The sequence below is a fragment of the Hippichthys cyanospilos genome, chromosome 2 (assembly GCF_059441005.1).
Source record: "Hippichthys cyanospilos isolate Australia breed blue-spotted pipefish chromosome 2, RoL_Hcya_1.0, whole genome shotgun sequence".
Classification (NCBI taxonomy): Eukaryota; Metazoa; Chordata; class Actinopteri; order Syngnathiformes; family Syngnathidae; genus Hippichthys; species Hippichthys cyanospilos.
In genome coordinates, this window is record NC_142370.1 from 3,649,063 (window position 1) to 3,669,838 (window position 20,776).

The window sequence follows — 20,776 nt, forward strand, 5'->3', positions numbered from 1 at the left end:
TGCATCACCGGATAACTGCTCTCAAGAAAGCCGCACTGTTCTTCATCACTACAAAAAGTAACATCAACAGTGGCCATAGGCGGCGCCAAAAAGATCAAGTCAAGCAAAGCGCAAATGAATGAACTGTTAAAGGATAAACTAAATCAGTTCCTCCAAAACATCAATATTTTGGGTGCGGCACATGTGGCCCGGTACTGAGCCGCGGAATGGTGGATGGGGACCATTGGACTATAGGATAACCAGGACAACACGTTCTCCAATAATCATACACGGGGATGTAGTGGAGAGTGTGGACAACACCAGGTTCCTGGGAATCCACATGAGAGCTGAACACCTCACACCTAGTTGAGAAGGCCAAGGAGACACTTTTCTGAGCATTTTCAGGAAACCGGTCCACCCTCCAGTCTAATGGTAAATTTCTACATGAGCACATTTGAAAGCATCTTCTCTCTTGGTCTGACCATCGTGTATAGCAGCTGCACAGCCCCACAAAATCATAAGGCAGTAGACGCGGTGGCAAAATCAGCCCAGGGAACTGTGCTGTCATATATCATAGCCACCTCCAGAGGAAGGCCAGTAGCATTGTAACAGACACCACCTACCCAGGTGACATACTGTTTCCAGAGGGGGAACTTTGTCAGCATTGATGGACTGTCCATCAGTCCATCGCCAATGGACACCTGTTTTGCCGATGGACCGACAAATGATGGGAATGCGAAAAAAAAAAAAAAAAAAAAACGTCGGAATTGGAATTTTTATCTGTTGTTGCAATCGTCAGGATAGACATTACCTCAGATGTCCGTGAGCCCACCATGCCCCCTTTTGCTTACTGAATTATAATTCAACTGACTTACATGTTTATCTGCTTTATTGCTGTATCTTTAGAGTACAAACTGCAATCAGCCTGCAGTCAATGTGACAACAGTCATTTTATAGCACCACCATGCAGTGGAGAAATACGTTCAGTTGAGAGAATAAAATGAGTTGGTTCAATTCACTACTTGCCATTTACAGCTATAACACAACCGATATTACTGGAGTTTTATCTGTAATTGCTCTCTCTGGTTTCAATTCATAAACCAAAACTCATACTATGCATAATCTCGCCAACCAGAAGTTAAAAGTAATGTTTAGAATTAAGGGTTAACAGGTTTTATGTGTTATTTTATTTTGAAATATGTTTTGCATCAAGAAATTGCTTGCTAATAAGAGCATTCTGGGATGAATATCCACTGGAAGGCAGTCACTCTTTCAAGTAACCAATATGTCCGTAACAAATCTGCACACCTCCTCTGATTGGCTCTTGGCCAGGAAATGCAAGATAGAAGTTTCTTAATTCCCTGATTAAAGACTATTATTATTTGTTAGATTCAACCTCAGCAATACTCTGTTTTATTTGTAGTCTATGTGACGGATGAAATTTATACAAATTTGAATGAAAGGTTTTGAAAATCGTCTTCAACAATTGTTGGCCAAGCAGTTATAAATGAGAACCGACATCCAGTTGAGTCTCATAAGAAGCATGACAATGCCATTCAGTGAACATGATTGCTCATTGCACTCACCTGCATTCCCTCAGATGTGAGTTGATAAACATGATAATGTATTATATAAAAGTACAAAATCATAAGCCAATAGAAAAAGTTTTTTCTACCCAATTTTGCCTATCCAAAGACAATGTTTGTACTGTATATTTGTACTTACTCATCCCAGCTGAGGAATGGGTGATGCTCATTTTTCAAAGGCTGCTTTTACCTGGTATTAGGTGGGCCACCGATACTCATTACTCACTCTCCACTCCCCCCCCCCCCCCCCCCCCCCCACACACACACACACACACACACAGTTAAATACATAAGTAAAAATAACAAATTAATTTGTCTTTTTCTGCTGTCTGTGTTTATGGCGTCAGCTGGGGAAATATCTGAAGGAGCAAAAATATGTCCTGACAACAACAACATTGATCCTGTACTGTCTACAAATCTGCAAAGCCCTATCTTACCTGGAGGGTCTCAACATGGTACACAGGTACGTTTCGATGACCATTTTCTTCTACATGTGCCTTCTTTAGCTTCGTTGTGCATTCTGCTGTGCTTATATAGAGATATAGCAGTGAGAAACATTCTTGTGGCATCTCCTGACTGCGTCAAGCTTGGTGACTTTGGTCTCTCTCGTTATATCGATGACCAGGAGTACTACAAAGGTATACACACTCTCTCACATGCAAAGATTCGGGTGTCTGTCTCCACTTATTGAATTTTTTTCTTCCTAATTATGCAGCATCTGTCTCACGATTGCCAATCAAATGGATGGCGCCAGAATCCATCAACTTCCGCCGTTTCACCGTTGCCAGTGATGTCTGGATGTTTGGTTAGTCACCCACTTCATGCAACTTCTACCTATAAACACAAATGGATAGTATACTGCATATTCACTGGATATGTCATGATACCGGTGGCTCCCTTGTTCCGCTGTGGGTTTTCTTCAGATTTTTCAGGGTTTCCCTTCACATTCCCAAAAACATGCATGGGAGGCATTTTGCGGCATCCAAATTGCCCTTAGGTGTGTTTGAACTGTGAATAGTTCTTTTTCTCTGAGATTGACCGGCAACCAGTTCAGAATGTATCGCGCCTACTGCCCAAACACAGCTGGGATAGGCTCCAGCACGTCTGCGACCCTAGTGGGGATGAGCAGCTATCAAAATGGATAGCTAGATAGAAGGATGCCATTATACTGTAGATCAAACTATGGACATTTAATGTAATGATGATAATTATACATCACTTACATATAGGGCGTTTCTAGACACTCAAAGACGCTTTACAATAGATACGTTACTCATACACTCAAACATTCATTACGATGGTGGTAAGCTATTTTATGTAGTCCTGGGGCAGGTTGAGGGAAGTGTGGCTGCCATTTTTGCGTCTACGGCCCCCAAGTATCAACACTAGCCCGGCTTTTAATTGAGATATCAGCTCAAAGATGAGGTGTGCGAGCAACGCTACCTTGGTTCTGTTCCTGGTGGACTAGTAAGTTAGTGTTCCATGCTTAAATCAAAATGATAAGGCTAATGTTAGGACTTGGAAATTCCCATTGTGACAATAAACAGCAATCAACTCAATAGAAGCAGCTCTACACTGACACAACCAACTATGGAACAAGCTCAAAAGTATGATATTGTACAGACACAATTAGATTAATTACTGAATCGCTAGTCATCCTTCACACAGCCATTGGAAACGGCAATGTAATTCAGTCCGAATGCAGGTGACCAGACCTCAGCCTTTTATGATGGGCTGTGCCGGGCCTCATGAGAAATGTTGTCTTCTATTCCTCAAAACACTACCATTTTAGTCTATCCGGTGCTGCCACAATCAACAAAACCTCAAAGTTCTTTAGAATTACAGTGTTACCTCTTGTGCCAATAAATTTAGCTCTCGAAACGCCTTAGCAGAAAAATATTGTCTTCGGTCACGCGAGAAAATTAAATATAAGAAAGGGGATATTGTTGGCATATGAGACACGAGACACCAGCGTTTGCGCCAACATGACTGTAATGTAGCATGTTTTCACAACCTGTGATGTCAACAGAATTTGTTACAGTTTGTAATGCATTTTTATAATTTATTAATATGTTGTCTTGCTCACAAACAAGGCAATATTTTTTTTGAATTGATATTTACATCTTTACTCCTTGCATCCACACTTATGCAATATACCACTTTGTGCTGTCGCATCTGATGTAAGCGTTGTTAGCATGCCGTTAGCACGTTGTTAGCACTTCAGCAAAGACATCACACAGGAACCACTTCACATGACCCCAAACTAAACTTAAGTAAACTTACATGCTCTAAATAATAGAAAAATAAATATCATTCCTCCTGTAAACTTTACGGTAATTATTGTGAGTAAGAATATAAAAATGTGCATCTGTACATTAAAACTCGGTTTATGTGATATTCCTCAAATGGTGTCAAAAAGAAATAAATAAAAATTCAACGTATTTTTAACGTTACTGTTTATAGGACACAGTCATACTTTTGGCCATCATTTGGGCAGAAAAAAAAAAAGTGTCTTATGGGGAATTGCAGTTATTAAATTATGGACAGTATTCCATATTTCACATTGACACATGTAAACAAGAATGTTTTGTGTGTGCCCGAACAGGGGTGTGTATGTGGGAGATCTTTTCCATGGGCCAACAACCATTTCTCTGGCTGGAAAACGGCCAGGTGATTAGCCAGCTGGAGTCCGGCGTCCGACTTCCCAAGCCAGTGTTGTGCCCGCCCACTGTCTACTCTCTGCTGACCAGCTGCTGGGCTTATGAGCCATACATCCGTCCCAGCTTCAGCCAACTTGTCTGCTCCCTGAGGTACTCATCTTGCTACTCCACGCCTTTCGGTTGTAACACTGTATTACCCGTCCCTTTCAAGGAGATATCAAACGAAAATCACAACCACTGGTTGTCATTCTAAAGAACAGGGGTGGGCAACTTATTTTTTTTTCCTGGTCAGTCAGTAGTCAGTGCCTCGCCCCCCTTACGTCTTCAGCAGCCCGCCATTTTTTTCCACGCTGAAAATTGTAATTGTCGGACAATCGGTCCGTCAGACGATAACCCATTGCAGAAACTTCTGTAACATGAAATCAAAGACAACTAACCCTAGGCTATACTAACTACACCATCATTTTGATATAACTGCATCTGGAACGAGAATGCAATTGGCAATCATGTCCACTGGATGGCATTATCATGATTTGCATGATAAACTAATGCTGGATGTACACTACAGATACACTACAAGTAAAACAAAGTATTGCTGAGCTTGCATTTACTAAAAATAAAAACATATATATATAAAAAAAAATCAAAAACATATCTTGCATTTTCTGGCAAAGAGCCAATCAGAGAAATAATGCAAATTTGTTGCGCAACCATTGGCTACTCGAAAGTGTGACCTTCTTGCAGTGGAAACGCAGCCCAGAATGCTCTTATCAGTAAGCAATGTCTTTATGCAAAACATATTTAAAAAGCGAAATCACACAAAAAATAATCTCTGAACACTCAATTCAAAACATTACTTTTAACTTTGGGTTGGCAAGATTGTGTACAGTATGCCTTTTGGTTCATGAAACCAGGAATAACAAAGGTAGCAACTACAAAGTAATCTCTTTACTCACTCAACTGATATTTCTCCACCACTAGGTTGTGCCGTAAAGTGACTATTGTTACTTTGACTGCAACATGATCACAATTTGTACTCTAAAATTGCAGCAATATAGCAGATAATCAGCCAAGTCAGTTGAATTATATTTCAGTATGCAGAAGGGGGCGTGGCAGACTGACAGACCTATGACGTAATATCTATCCCAACGCTTACAGCAGATGAAAATTGCACTTGCAACATTTTTAATTAGCAATTTTTGGAGCATGCCCATCATTTGTGGGTCCGTTGGCAAAATGGGTGTCTGTCGGTCATGGACTGACTGTCAATCCATCAGAGCTGGCGGAGTGCCCACCTCTGCTAACGAAGGCCGGATTAAGATTTACTATAGACCCTCACTGTGCTCTGATGAAAGGGAAATTCTCCAAATAGAGGAGACGGGTGCAACAACCTGCATCTCGCCCAGTTCGCCGCTGGATCAAGACCACACTGAGCCTCCCCCAAAGGTGCTGTACAGACAAGGCTAGAAAGCGCATTTTCTTTGTACCATTCTTTAACCACCTAATATATAATCTTTTGTGATCTCTCATCAGCCTTCCAGAGTAGGCATCCCCTGCCCCCATGTCTCGAACATGCAGGTGCACTTCACACGTGTCTGTTTGTAAATTGCAATGCACATTGCTCATTGACATTTTGTGTCATGTACATATTGAACAGGTTGCATCTTGAGATCCATCATGTTGAAAACTGCTTATGCTTGCCTTGTGTGTGTGTGTCTGTCTGTATGTGTGTGTTTAGAGAACGGCCTGGGATATGTCAGTTTGGGAGCAAGAGCAAACACAAGTTGATGACACTCTACAGAGGCAAAAGAGAGAGATGTTATTGGATAGACAGTGGCTAGAGCAGGAGGAACGACAATTGGTGATGCACAAACATACTGTACACACACAAAGATGATCACATGACTGGTGTGTTTGTCTTGCAGGATCGTGTTGTGCGAGAATCCTCAAACACCAAGGTGCAAGGACTACCTCTGCTCAAATATTTGCAACTCAACACTGACGTAGATATTTTCACGTACTAAATTAATGCTTAACTGTTGAACTTGTTCAAATTCACATGCACCCTCTGTTTGTTTGTATATATACTGTAACTGCTTAATCACTGAGTGTCCGGGCATTTTTCAGTAACCTGGCCTTATAATCACCCAATTTGGGCTTACTTTGAAAGGGTCATAACATTGTCAAATGTAAATATAGTTTTACTTTCAACCCCAAATATTCAGTGTCATCAGCCCTATCCACACATATGTAAATATAAGGATTCATTCATTTTGTGAGGAAAAAAAACAACTATTCAATGCAGCAGACTCAACTTCACAGACGGAAATATGCAGATATAATATTTTGCACGCATTTAGAGGGGATGGCAGGGCGGCATATTTAAAGTCGACATGTTTTGACAATCTTTGCAATATTATAGCCTACTAATGTTTTTGTTGTATGTTTTCCTTTGGTATCACAAGAACATCTAAAAGCCCAATTTGGGGTCAAAATTTCCCTCAAGAGTTAAAATATTCCAAGCTGCTCTGGCAAAAGCACTGAGCGACAGTCTGACCAGACGTTTTTTTTTTTTTTTTTCAGCTTCCTGAAAAAAATCCAGTCGATTGTAAGTTGACTTGGTCTTTGGTAGACTTGCTAGTTGAATCGCTCACATGGTAATAGAGGATTGAGTAAATGAAATGATACATATGTGTTTAAGGTCCTCCACCAACATCCTCAGCACCTACTGATGTCACACTGGTAAAATAATGAACTTCTCTCGCACTCGACCCACTGAATCGTATTTCGGGTGATTATGGAGACGACTGCTACATAGTCATTGTGTTTTAGTCTTGTCCCACAGCTGAATTGGACCGATCAGATGATCAGGTTTACTCCAGCGTCATGGCAATAGTCAGACAGGTGGTACAGCTGAAGAATGAAGTCGATGTGCTGCCTGTCTCAGAGTACCCTAATGCTGTCAAAGTAAGTGAAAGGCTTTTTTTTTTTGGGTGCTATTTTAAATGTGTTGTCACCTGGCTTACTGGCTCCCTCCTTACCACCCAGGCAGTTGGTGTCACTCTGCGAAGCCTCATTCAACATGTTGATGATGTCATGCCTTCCCTGCACAGTTCACTGACAAGCGAGGTATTGTCCCTCTTGGTATCCCTTCTGTCTGCCCTATACTCTAACTGCAGCTACAGTACAAGAATCAAACATTTGGAATGCTGACCATCAGCCAACACTACTTTTCAACTTACCGTATTTCTCCATGTACAAGTCAAGTTTTTTTTCCCCTCATTTTCAACCACATATTCGACTTATACCCGCATTACTCAAAATTGACAAATTTTCCCCATATATGTGTTTGAATATCATTAATCTGAATGTGAAATAATTATCATTTAATTTACAAGCCTTAAAAAGCTTATTTATACCTCAAATTCGATATAGTATGCATCTGTTTCCGCGCATTTGCACTTTCAAATGCACTTTCGTCAACTGCCGCCTTTATGCCTCTTTGCTGTCAACAAGGCTGCATGTATCATTTTCCCGGCAGACTTTGACCCATTAAGAAAAGGAAAATACGGCTTAACTTGTCCTTTCAAGACAAAAATGCAAGAGCAGTGGCAAGGCTCGCATGGATGTGAGCAGGTGAGGTGAGAAACACAGCGAAGAGCAACTGATCCACACTTTGATCTCACTACAGTTGTCACTTAGGTAAAGAAGGCTTTAGCAAAGCATTTCTGGAGACCATTTCAAGCAAATTGGACAGGTCCGAAGATGACTATGCATGGAAGAGTAACGAGGATGTTTGCGCTAATGACAAATGAGCAGGAAGGAGAGGACGTATGGGATTCAAATGGGAGGAGTTATTTTTGCGTGTCAGATCGTGATGATGAATTTTAGGGCTTTTGACAAATTCATATTCAGCTGTGTAACAAAAATAAAGCATTGAAACTTTAAATCAATTTTCAAACGTTCTATTGTGGCAACGTTACTTTCAGCATTTCCATCTACACATCGCCTCGCACTTGTCTCGTTTCCACCCAGCCATCCGCCCATATCGCAACAGTATGTTATTTGATGTACAATGAAGAAATGCATCTAAAAGTACCGTCGTTTTAATAACACACATCATGTGTTTAAATTGGACAGCCATGCTATATGTAACCACTAAAGTCTGGGGTAGACTAACAGTATACAGTATGTGCATTTTTGCAAAATTCACCCAAATTGAAGTCAAATAAAAGGGGCGGGGGGTGACTACACGAGGGCGACTTGTACATGGAGAAATACGGTACATTAATTTGCTGAGCACATTTCAAATATGTTTTATTTGTAAAATACCCACATTTAGACATACTTTGAAATGTTCTGGTTTTTTTTTTTTTATCTCATGGATCTTGCTTAGATTATAGGCACAAAGAAGCTGCTGAACAAGGACTTGGGGGAGTTGATCAATAAAATGAGATTGGCCCAGCAGAACTCAATGACAACACTGAAGCAGGAGTGCCAACGACAGATGCTGGCGGCCGCACACAACCTGGCTCTAAACTCCAAGAACCTGCTGGATGCAGTGGATCAGGCCCGCATCAAGGCCAACCTAGTTGGGCTGAGACGGAAAGAGGATAGCTCAGGGGGTTAAAGTCTAACTTCTGTGTTTGGAAGGAAAAATATAGTTTATCAAGAAAAAAAACATCCATTCAAATGTGCATTCGGTTTGCTGGTTGTATTAAAGCAAGCTTAATAAAGCTACTGAAACAGTTTATGAGACAAGATTAACCCATCCATACTTGCCTGAAGTGAGTGCCGATGTTAATGCTGCGTAGGTAACAGGTGGGCACTTCCTCAGCACTGACGGCCTGCCTGTCAGTCAGCCGCTGACTGACGCCCGGTTCGCAACGGACCAACAGATGGCAGGAATGCAGTACAAACGGGCAATTAAAAATGTCGGAATCTGTTATAAAAGTCAGAATAGACATGACATCAGATGTCCGTCAGACATCAATATTTGTGTGTGAGCCTGCCACGACCCTTTTTACTTACTAAAATATAATTTAACTGACGTGCATGATTGACGGGAGTTCAATCTTTTGGCCTGCCGTATGTACTCCAAATTTTTTTTGTCCTGATCCACACCTGGAACGGAGCTTTGGCACCTTCCAGCACCTTCCAGCCAATGCCGCCATTCTTCTAAAGTCACCTTCACAGCTAACTGTTCACAATCCCTGATGCTGTAGTTAACCTCGGCAGAAGAAAGACGACGGGAGTAGAAGGTGCACGGGTAGAGCTTGTGATCTTTTGCAGAACGCTGGAAAAGAACAGCTCCAATCCCAACTTCCGAAGCATCCACCTCTACCACAAATTGCAGTTCTGGGTCAGGCATCAGGAGAACGGGGGCTGACGTGATGTGATTCTTCAGGGCCTGGAAGGCCTCCTCAGCCGCGGGCGTCCAGTAGAATTTTGTTTTGATGCTGGTTATTAGAGACGTGAGAGGCCGGGTTATGGTGCTATAGTTCCTAATGAACTTCCTGTAGAATTTTGCAAAGCCAAGGAAACGTTGTAGCTGTTTTCTGGTGTCTGGTACTGAACATGAGGTGACTGCTGAGACCTTAGCTGGGTCTATGCCAATGTGGTTCTGGGACATGATGTACCCCAGGAAGGAAACAGAGGCGGGATGGAACTCACAATTTTCAGCTTTAATGTACAGGGAGTTTTCCAGCAGACGTTGTAAGACGGAGCAAACATGCTGCACGTGCTCCTCTTGCGTCCGAGAAAACACCAAGATGTCATCCAAATATACAAAGACATATCAGTCCAACATGTCTCGCAGAACATCATTGATGAGGGCTGGGAACACTGCGGGGGCATTCGTAAGTCCAAAGGACATTACCAGATATTCGTAATGCCCCAGGGGAGTGTTAAATGCTGTCTTCCACTCATCCCCTTCTCTGACGCGAATCAAATGGTAGGCATTGCGAAGATCCAGCTTGATGAAGTGTGAAGACCCTTGGAGAAGCTCGAAGCCATAGGTCATGAAGGGTATCGACTTTTAATGGTAATATTATTCAACCCCTGATAGTCGATGCAAGGACGCAGCGTGTGATCCTTCTTGGTCACAAAAAAGAATCCTGCGCCCGCAGGAGAGGACGAAGGGCAAATGATGCCTGCCTCTAAGGAGTCGTTTATGTACCTCTCCATCGCTTGCCGCTCTGGTCCAGACAAGGACGCTCCAGGTAGCAGGTCGATTGCGCAATTGTATGGCCGGTGGAGAGGCAGGGACGTTGCCCAAGCCTTGCTGAAGACTTGACTGAGGTCAAAATGTTCGGAGGGGACACCTGCGATGTCCGCTGGGGCTGGTGGAGCGACACAGGGTGCAGGGACGGAGGCTCGATGGAGGCAGGAAAGATAACATGAAGGGTTGTGGCGACAGAGCCAGGGACAGCTCAGGATCAGAGGAATGTTTGGATGGTCAAGGATATGGAACTGGATCTGCTCCTGGTGATTACTTGCCAAGTGCATGGAGAGCGGGCACGTTTGGTGTGTGATTAGCTCGAGAGGGCGCCCATCCCAAGCGTGGGTTGGAGTTTGTTTCGGCAGGGTGGTGTTTTTTAGGCCAAGGTGATTCGACAATTTTCTGCTGACAATGTTAGCATCCTCTCAGAATCCACCAGGGCCCCCAGAAGATGCGTGCAATCGGGCAAGACCAACCGAACCTGGAGAAGACGCCTTGACTGTGGGGAGGAAGAGAGAGCTTGGCCCAACCGTATCTCCTTGCCTACGGCTGGGCCCTGGCTTTTACTGGGCATGTGGCCACATAGTGGCCCTTTTCTCCGCAATACAGGCACAAGTCTCCCGCGCGGCGGCATCGTCGTGCATCAGGCATCAGGGAGGCGCGCCCAAGCTGCATGGGCTCGCTTTCCCCCGCAGATGGTGCCGCGAGTTCGCCACGCCGGAGAGGGCGCTCCTCGTTCCTGTGCCTCCCTCTCTCTCTCATGCCATCGGTGCCGCAGATGAATGTCAATATGGGTGGCCAGGTTGATTATCGCTTCTAGAGTTGCGGGAAGCTCATGGAACACTATTTCATCTTTAAGTTGACTGGAAAGCCCATGCAGGAACGTGTCCATGAGCGCTGGAGCGTTCCAGCGATTCTGGGTGGCTCTGGTGTGGAAATTTAGGGCGTAATTGGCCACCAACCTTTCACCTTGTCGTGACTCAAGGAGGCTCAAGGAGGCCTTGACCCAATTCGGCGCCGACATAACATTCCGGGATTCCAACCTGAGGTCGGGGGCGTCGCGTGACGCCGGCGGAAAGGCGGCTTGATGTGCTTGGTCCATTACGTTTGGCCAGATCTACTATCAAAGCTCGGAGATGGAGGACCCAAAAGCACACGAAGGTAAGTGAAGGTAAAGACAGAATGTTTATTTTCTGAATGGTACTTGCAGGGGCGAAGCCAGATAAGGACGGACCACGGTGGCGGGGCTCTTTGGGTAGAAGAGGGGATGCGGCAGCTTTGTGACAGATCGCATGACAGATACATAGCTTTGTGACAATGACCACATATAAACTCAGATTACAGGGAATACAAATTAAATTTTACAAATTTGCATAAAACAGAGTCCAAGCAATAAAAGGTCGGCCTTCTTTAGGGCTGTTGAACTGTCATCCAAGATAATGTGAAAAACTCCATAATTCAACATGAGCCCTCTAAGTACAATGTGTACTATTTTAATACATAGGCTCAGAAACTATTTGATTTATGAAAGAAGTCAACATTATTACTCTTCCAGGCATGGGCGTTGCCTGTTGCGTAAGATCCCAAGTACTTAAAGAAGGGGCTCTGCAAGTTTGGCTTGCCAGAGGGTCTTTTTCACATTTACAAGCAGCAGCTGTGGAACATACTGCTACGACTTCTCTCGGGTGAGGATATCTGGCATTTGAATAACTCATTTTAGAATAATTATATGTTTTGTTTGTGTGTGCATGCGTGTGTGTGTGTGTGTGAGTGTTGGTGCGCTCTTGCTTTTTGTTGCATGGTGGGGACCAAATCCCAGGTTTTACTGTTATTGTGGGGACCTGTTGCAGTTGATGGGGACTCTTTTGGCAGAACCCACAAGTTCAGACCTTTTTGGGGGTCAAGACTTCATTTTAGAGGATAGGCTTGAATTGGATTTTGGTTAAAGTTAGGGTAAGGGTCATGGGCAATATTTTAGTTATACTTTTCGTTAGAGGGCCGATATGACTGACTTCAAATCCATTTTAGGTGTGCTCGTCCAACACTTACCTAGTTTTGAAATCAGAGGCCGGCAAAAACTGTTCGAAAGAGAAATTGGGAATTCAATTTTTAAAAGTTGAAAACCACTTACAACTTGCGGATTTGGCCCCGAGGCCTTGAGTTTGACACCTGTGCATTAAGGGGATGCCCCCACAACAACAGAAACTCCACAGTTAACACACGCACGCACACACACACACACACACACACACACACACTTTGACATATTCGCCAGGTTTGAGGATTCCACAACCTTCAGTTTGGGAACAACTCTTGCACTGAGAAATACCAAGTTAACAAGACTAAAAATTTGAAATAGATCAAAAAAAGGACCAGCTCAACTTTTTAGGTTATATATCTTACCGAAAAAGATGCAATATGTGATAATAGCAAAAGTAATTACGCTGTATATTTATATATTTATGAAATTGAAATCAGAATATTTATTCTGTCATAATTAGCGTATTATGGCTTTTGAAGACTTTTGCATTATGGTAGTCCAGCCTTAGACAATCATCAAAGTCATTGAAAGGCTTGCAAATGTTTACCACTCGCGCCACAAAAATTGTGCGAGTTGCTGGAGAATTGATTAATGCAAAAATTGGGGGAAATGCATGAGAAAACACCATGTTTTCAATATGTCCAAAATTGACAATATTTCCAATTTTGATTGCCAGTAAATGAGCCCAACATGGGCTAAATTTGACACCTATAATATGTACCTCTCGACTTCCCCCTTGCAAGCATTTAGAAGGGACGGCAGTGTGGCATATTGAAAGTTGTCATGTTTTGACAATCTATGCAATATTTTAGCCAACTAGTGTTTTCTATTGTATGCTTTTCCTTTGATATCACACTTCAAAAACATAAAAAAGCTCTGAGTAGTGAGTAGTGAGGAGGGAAGTGAAGGCAAAGCACAGCTAGATAATGGGCTTCGAATAATTTGTGTCAAAGAGGCCTAATCTACAGAAATGCAAAAATTGTCCATCGTATTGCGACAATGAATTCTTCTGGTAGTTAGTTACTATTAGCATAGCAACCATTAAAGATAAACGAATCAAACAGTTTCCAGCAGAACTTTTCAACATGGTAACCCTGTGGTCTTATGCTTGTATTTCTTCAGCTCTGTCCTCACAGAAATTTCAACAGCTCAGATGGGCAATTACGAAAGGGGGAAGGGGAAGCGAAAGTCTTTTTTTTTTCATAGATTTATTTCTGCCTGCTTCCTGAAGGGAATATGAAATAGCCCAAACAACAAGACCAAAAAACTGGGTTGGTCTCTGAGTTACTGTATTTCTTTTGACTCAACAGAAATGAGAAATGCACGACACTCCACGTCCCCTCCCCTAGGGTTTGTGATTGTCTCTTCTTGACGCCAACTGTTTCTTGAGTGAACCTTCCATATTTTACCCAGCTGAGATGCACCTTGGTTCCGTTACCTTTTAAGAACCATTGCAAATAACGCTGTTCTGTCTCACCAAATTTGCAGATTGTGGAAATAATTGTTAAAATTGAAATTATACATTTGCTACAATCACTATAACTGCTTGCAATGAAGAAATGCTTTGCTATGAGAAGGTTGACGTGAGAAACTTCACTTGGGGGATGGCATGCTCAGACCAGCCGCCTGCTCAGGCTCAACCCCAGACAGATATCACTTCACTTGTTATCTACAAAATATCTTGCAGAATGTTTTGACTCACAGAATGCTTTGCTACACATGTACTAATCATACACACACTGAAGAAAACGGACAATGGTTTTGGGCCATGTTTTTTTTTCTTTCTAAGGCTGGTACCTTCATGTAAATTAGAGACTTCCGAATTAAATCAAAAGAGAGGGTTCGGAGAGACTGCTACATGCCTCATGCATGAGCTAGAAAAAGAAGGCCTTTGATCCTTTTTTGTCTATAGTTTCTTACAAGTGTCTAACAGGTGAACCTGACACAGATCCACCAACTGACTGCTTTCTTTTGCTTGGATGTAGGATGAAAAGGAAGCTAATCCTCGATTTGGACACAGGGGTGGATGATGCTCAGGCCCTCATGATGGCCTTGTCAGCACCTGATGTGGAGATACTGGGGATCACCTGCTGCCATGGAAACACCCCCCTTGAGAAAGTCCTTAAGAACACCCTTCGGGTTCTAAAGGTGTGCAACAGGCTGGATGTAAGTAGCTACGTGTTTCATTCTTAACTGGACTTCAATAGCTGTAACCTTTGGAGCTTTGATGAACTACCTCATCCAAAGATCCCAGTGTACGCGGGATGCTCACAGCCTCTCCTGTCCAACAAACAACATGCCAGTGATTACCATGGGAAGGACGGGCTGGGTGATGTCCCGGATCCAGATGCTCCGGGTTTGGAACTGGTGCAGAAGAAAAAAGGTGTCCAGGCCTTAATCGAAATGGTCAGGCAGAACCAGGGAGAGGTAAGACAAGCAAGGCTTGTTGTCATTTGCCAATGTGAGAGTCACAGCGAAATGGACAGTATCTTAATTCTCTGTAGGTGACTCTGGTGGCCACAGCTCCTTTGACCAACCTTGCAGTCGCAGTGCAACTGGAGCCTTCCCTCCCCAAGAAGCTGAAGGCTCTGTACATCATGGGAGGGAACATTGAGTGTACCGAATTATCCTTTCTAAACATGCACTTTAACCTCTTTTTCTCAGTGATTTCTTACATGACATGCTGTGTGCTGTGTACAGCCAGGGGCAACACCACAACATGTGGGGAGTTTAATTTTGTTGCCGACACTGAGGCTGCTTACATCGTGTTGGAACGCTACACTTGCCCTACCACAATTGCCTCCTGGGAGTTCACCTGCAGTAACAGCCTGCCATGGGTAAGTTTGAAGGTTCAACATGTAGTTCAATCAAATTTTCTGCTGTGACATTTTGCTATTGGTCTTCTTTCCTCAGTCTTTTTGTGACCAGTTGCTTTCTCCGAAGACTGAGAAAGTCGACTTTATGAAAAACATTTCGGCCCTCTCCAGGAAGGTAAGAGTCTGCGCTGCATTGTAGCATATAATTACGATTAAAGGGAACGTGTTGCACAGACAACAAAAATACATCTAAATTTCACACTTGATGGGTAGCCAAGTACTTGTTTTATATACCACATTTTATAAAGAGTCAGGTGTCAAACTCTGGTCCTCAAGGCCCAGTATCCTGTATGTTTTCCAGGTTTGTCTCCCCAAAATACCTGATTCAATTCGTTACCATATTTCTCAGAGTAGAATTATTTTTTCCTTCTTTTCAACCCCCATATTAGGAGGGGTCGACTTATAACTGCATAACTCAAAAGAGACCAATTTTTTTTCTACACATCTGTGCTTGACTAACATTAATTCAAATGTGAAATAAGCAAATATCATGTCATGTATAAAGCTTAAAAATGATTACCATATTTATCCATGTACAAGTTGACCTCACTTATATGTCTACCCCCCTTTTTTACTTCAATTTTGGTTAATCTTACAAAAAACAAGAGTCTAAGTTGAGCCCTCACTTTTGTGGTTACACATATCATGGCTGTCCAATTAAAACACATAATGTGTGTTTTTAAAATGACAAAATTACCGTACATTTAGACTTTTACTTCAATGTATATTAATATACTGTTGCAGTTATGGTGGGGAAGGGAGGGGGGGGGGGGGGGGGGGGTGGAAAGCAATGTGCGTGCATGTAGACGCAAATGCTGAAACCAATGTTGCAACAATAAAATGGTTTGAAGTTTCAAAGCTTTATTTTTGTGACACAGCTGAATACGAATTTGTCAAAAAGCCTTAAAAGTCATCATCACTATTTGACATACCAAATAGCTCCTCCCATTTTAATCCCGGACGACCTTTCCTTCTCGCTCATCATTTGCTCAAACCTCTTTACTTTTCCACAGTGAATCAACCGGACGCGTCCAATTTGTTTGAGATGGAGGTCTCCGGAAATGCTTTGCTGAACTTACTTTACCCAAGAGAGGACTGTGGCGAAATCAGAGTGTGGATCTGTTTGTCTTTGCTCTGTTTCTCCCCCACCTGCTGACATCCACGCATGCCATGCCACTGTTCTCAAAATTTTGTCTTCTTCTTTTTCATAACGAGTCAAAGTCCGCCTAAAAAACGATCCATGCAGCCTTATTGTTGACATCAAAGAGGCAATAAGGCAGCGCTTGACAAAAATGCATTTGAAAGTGCAAATGCGCTTAAACGGATGCATACTATATCAGAATAGAGATATTTATAATAATTTTAAGCCTTGTAAATGACATTATACTATGTATTTTGCATTCAAATTCATGTTAGTCAAACGCAAATACCATGTGGAGAAAATTGGTCTTGTTTTGGGTTAAGCAGGTATAAGTCGACCCCCCCAATATGGGGGTTGATCATGGGGAAAAAAAATCTTGACTTTTACACTAAGAAATACAGTATATACACCTCTATTTTGATAAAGTATGCATTGTTTTGGGACGTTTGCACAGAACATAGCAAAAATACTCTTTTGTCAAGTGCCGCCTAATTGCCTCTTTTTTGTCGCTAACAAGGCTGCGTGGATCATTTTTTCAGCGGACTTTGACGCAATATGAAAAGGATAATATGACTTGACTTGTCTCTGTGTGCTTGGAGCCGGCATGGATGTCGACAGGTGGGGAGAGGAACAGCAAAGGGCAATGTTCCACGCTCTAAACTCACAATACTCAGCACTTAAGTAAGAAAAAAATCATCCCAAGTCAGATGTTCAGTAAAGCATTTCTGAAGACCTCAATTGGGGTTAGGGTTAGGGTTAGGGTTGGAGATTACATGGGTCCGAAGATGGCTACCATTGGAAGAGTAACGAGGATGTTTGAACTGTTGACGAAGCGATAGAAGAGGACTTCCAGGTGTTAAATAGGACGAGTTATTTGGCATTTTCAATAATGATTATAATTTTTAGGGCTTTTAGATTACCGTATGTTCCGCACTATAAGGCACACCTAAACGCCTTAAATTTTTTAAAAGCTGATGGTATATGGATCAATATTGAGATTTGGGATTCGTAGATGGGGAATGAACTGATAAAGAAATCTTTACCTGTTTCTTTTGTGTGTTTACAGTTGAACAAGGTTGGCCATATTGACTGAGTTATTATGCTATTGAGAGTTTATAGTTATAATTTGAGTTATTATTGTTATTTGAGTATTACTATATTGTGATTGAAAATGTTTTAAAATATGTCATTAATTGAGGGTGCGCCTTATAATCCGGTGCGCCTTATAGTGTGGAAAATATAGTAATTCACATTGAACTGTGTCAAAAAAATAGAGCATTGAAACTATAAATCAATTTATTGTTGTAGCATTAGTTTCAGCATTTGCATCTACGCACAAGGGCACATTGGCTTACGCTTGTCTTGTTTCCACCCACTCCCTCCCCCCCATAACCGCAACAGTATGTTATATGTTATACAACGAAGGAATACTTTTAAAAGTACCGGAATTTCGTCATTTTAATAACACACACCATGTATTATAATTGGACAGACATGATCTATGTAACCACCAAAGTCAAGGGTAGACTTATAATCGCGTATTTGTAAAATGTGCCCAAATTTGAAGTAAAAAAAATAGGGGGCAGAGGATGACTTATAAACGAAGTCGACTTGTGCTCTGAGAAGTACGGTAGTTCATTGGCTATGCGGGAGCATGCAACAGGTTTCCTCAGATGTTTTTTGCGAAAGAAGCATTATGAAACATGCATGTATCCTCAAAGACTGGAGTTTGAAACTCATGAGTTAAAATGTCAGCTTTCCATTCTGTCCCTTTTAATGTCGTACAACTGAAGTTTGGAAAAACACTCACCCCTTAATTGGATTTGATTTGTCACTGAGTGCATATTATAACTTCATCAATGGCAGAAATCTCAGTCAGCGGAATACCAGAAGGAAATCACAGCGGGAAAAGGGTTCAACACCTGCGACACCTATGCTCTGGCTGCCGCTCTCGATAACTCATTCATTACAGAGAGTGACGAGGTAAAAAACTGTTGCTTTTCTCTTTCTTAAAATGGAAACAAATCCATCCAGTCACTGCTTGCTCTGGGCCTTCAGGTCGCTGTGACAGTGGAGTTGAATGGGGACCATACTCGAGGGATGATGGTGTTGGACTACATGGATCTGTTGAAGAAGAAACACAAAGTAACCATCATGAAGAAAGTCGACCTGGAGAAGTTCAAACAGATGCTCATCAATTCACTCAAATAGGATGACATGCAACAGCCAAGATGGAAACTTGTGTTTTCTTTTTTTGCTCAGCAAGTCAAATAAATTTCTTAATCAAAATAGAACGTTTTTTTTCAAATGTTTCTTTACTCCAAGGTGGGCTCTCCCATCTCTGGTGCTAAAGTCACAGAGGTGGTCAAAAAACTCCTTGGCAAGGCCCTGGGGGTGGAGAAGATCTGCCTGGAGGTGACATGCATCTGCAATATTGCGTGGACATTGGGGACAGCGCCTCTGGATTGGCAGACTGGGGTGGTGGTCCCTCTTTTTAAGAAAGGATACCAGAGTATGTGTTCCAACTATAGAGGGCTCACACTCTTCGGCCTCCCCGGTAAAGTCTATTCTATTCATTACATTTATGGATAGAATCCCTTGGCGCAGCCAAAGCGTTGAAGGGGTCCAATTTGGGAGTCTCAGCATTGCATCTCTGCTGTTTGCAGATGATATGGTGCTGTTAGCTTCTTCAGGCCATGACCTCCAACTCTCACTGGAGAGTGAAGATCAGCACCTCTAATTTTGAGACCATGGTCCTCAGCCAGAAAAGGATGGAATGCTCTCTCCGGGTCGAGGATGAGATCCTGCACCATCACGATTGAGGGTAGGATGGAACAGCAGGATCGGTACACCGTCATCCGGGAGGGACTCATTGTCGAGCCACTGCTCCTCTGTGTTGAGAGGAGCCAATTGAGGAGGTTCGGGCATCTGGTTAGGATAACTCCCGGAAGAATTCCTCATGAGGTGTTCCAGGCATGTCCCTCTGGGACGAGGTCCTGGGGATGACCCAGGACATGGCTGAGAGACTATGTCTCTTGGCTGGCCTGGGAACGCCTGGGGATCCCCCCCCGGAGGAGCTGGACGAAGTGGCCGAGGAGAGGGAAGTCTGGGCTTCTCCTGCTAGCTGACCGTAGATAAGCTGAAGATAATTGATGGATAGATGGATGTTTGTGTACATGGTAAAAACTCTTTTTCTCTCACACTAATAGTTTCTAGTTTCAGGCGTTCCACAGGTAACTTTGTGTGTCTATCAAAAATTGCAGCATGAACTGAAGGATAAACTGCAAAGAAATCCTTTTATGGAAACTCCAAACTTTATTGTACAACTATGTATAGTTGTGTAAAAAGGCTAAAAAAATAGTTGCAGTACATGGGTCAGGCGCCGCTCCTCGAGAGCAGCTCAAGAGGGGCTCGTGGCTCACTGCAGTGGGTGATGCGAATTCACTGATGTCACTTTTGCGGTCGGCTTTGCAGGAGCTTTAGGTAGACATTGCTTGTCCACAGTCTCCTCTGGGAACTCCCTTTTTCGAGCTTGGACGGCCTACTGTGGCCTTGATTGTCCCGCAGTGCGGGCATTATTTAGCTATCCTGCAGTACTGTTGGGGCAATATGAGTGCCTTTGCCCACTTTACTTCTGAGGGGCGTATATTGGCGGCATTGCAGGATGCTGCTACCATTACATTGGACTGCATACCTGTTGTGTAGGAGGATGTCACTTCCTTGCTCTTGTCGCCAGACGGGTTCACTTGGTGTCATTACTAAGGCCAATGCTTGTGCACGCTCAGCTCACATTGGCAACTCTGTTTCTCACCTGTTGTTCGCTGCCATGGCTGCGGGATGGAAAGGTGGTACGGAGTCAATTATGTCTTTTGGTAAAGTATGTCTGCATGCTTTTGCCCTTGACAAGAGACCACAGGCGTGCGATGTCCCCCACGGTGTGTTTGCACCGCCTTTATTGGTTGTCTCAGTCCTCCTTGACTTGGTCCTCCAAGCGGGTTCTGTGTGACTTCCCTGTGGTTCCCGGGATGTTTTTCCATTCTGAGGCAATGGAGGGAATGGTCGCTAAGGGTCCATGAGACCTGTGTTCAGCTTTCAGATGGCAACAGGGTTTCCACTGTTTCTGGTCATCCTCGGTTTCCCTCATCTGTGCCTTGTTAACATACCCCATTGTGGGGCCAAATTTATGGGGGCGCCAGTTCCCTGCTGGTCTCCAGGAGATATGCTGCCATGGACCCTCGCTCTTCAATGTGCGTGTCTGTGCCCCGATGGTGGG

The 20,776-nt window shown here is 43.0% G+C and overlaps 2 protein-coding genes across 3 annotated transcripts in view; both read left to right on the forward strand.

Annotated features, from left to right (window-relative positions):
* Positions 1-8,980, forward strand: part of LOC148426897 (protein-tyrosine kinase 2-beta-like) — a 25,190-nt gene extending 16,210 nt beyond the window's left edge. The window contains exons 18-30 of one of the 2 annotated variants that reach the window (XM_088407939.1): positions 1,913-2,028; positions 2,103-2,203; positions 2,281-2,370; positions 4,171-4,375; positions 5,581-5,671; positions 5,759-5,803; positions 5,964-6,086; positions 6,151-6,228; positions 6,809-6,833; positions 6,927-6,967; positions 7,058-7,192; positions 7,274-7,354; positions 8,622-8,980. In XM_088407939.1, coding sequence (XP_088264065.1) covers positions 1,913-2,028; positions 2,103-2,203; positions 2,281-2,370; positions 4,171-4,375; positions 5,581-5,671; positions 5,759-5,803; positions 5,964-6,086; positions 6,151-6,228; positions 6,809-6,833; positions 6,927-6,967; positions 7,058-7,192; positions 7,274-7,354; positions 8,622-8,855 — 1,365 coding nt within the window. In that variant the 3' untranslated portion in view covers positions 8,856-8,980. The remainder of the gene's footprint in view (positions 1-1,912; positions 2,029-2,102; positions 2,204-2,280; positions 2,371-4,170; positions 4,376-5,580; positions 5,672-5,758; positions 5,804-5,963; positions 6,087-6,150; positions 6,229-6,808; positions 6,834-6,926; positions 6,968-7,057; positions 7,193-7,273; positions 7,355-8,621) is intronic. The other variant, XM_088407940.1, reaches the window with a different exon arrangement.
* Positions 8,981-11,989: 3,009 nt separating this feature from the next.
* Positions 11,990-18,797, forward strand: LOC148426898 (inosine-uridine preferring nucleoside hydrolase-like). Its single transcript, XM_088407663.1, has 8 exons — positions 11,990-12,130; positions 14,472-14,652; positions 14,734-14,913; positions 14,991-15,102; positions 15,187-15,323; positions 15,400-15,477; positions 18,370-18,486; positions 18,562-18,797. The coding sequence occupies exons 1-8, from the start codon at positions 12,003-12,005 to the stop codon at positions 18,712-18,714; spliced, it is 1,086 nt and encodes a 361-aa protein (XP_088263789.1). The 5' UTR covers positions 11,990-12,002; the 3' UTR covers positions 18,715-18,797.
* Positions 18,798-20,776: the final 1,979 nt, after the last annotated feature.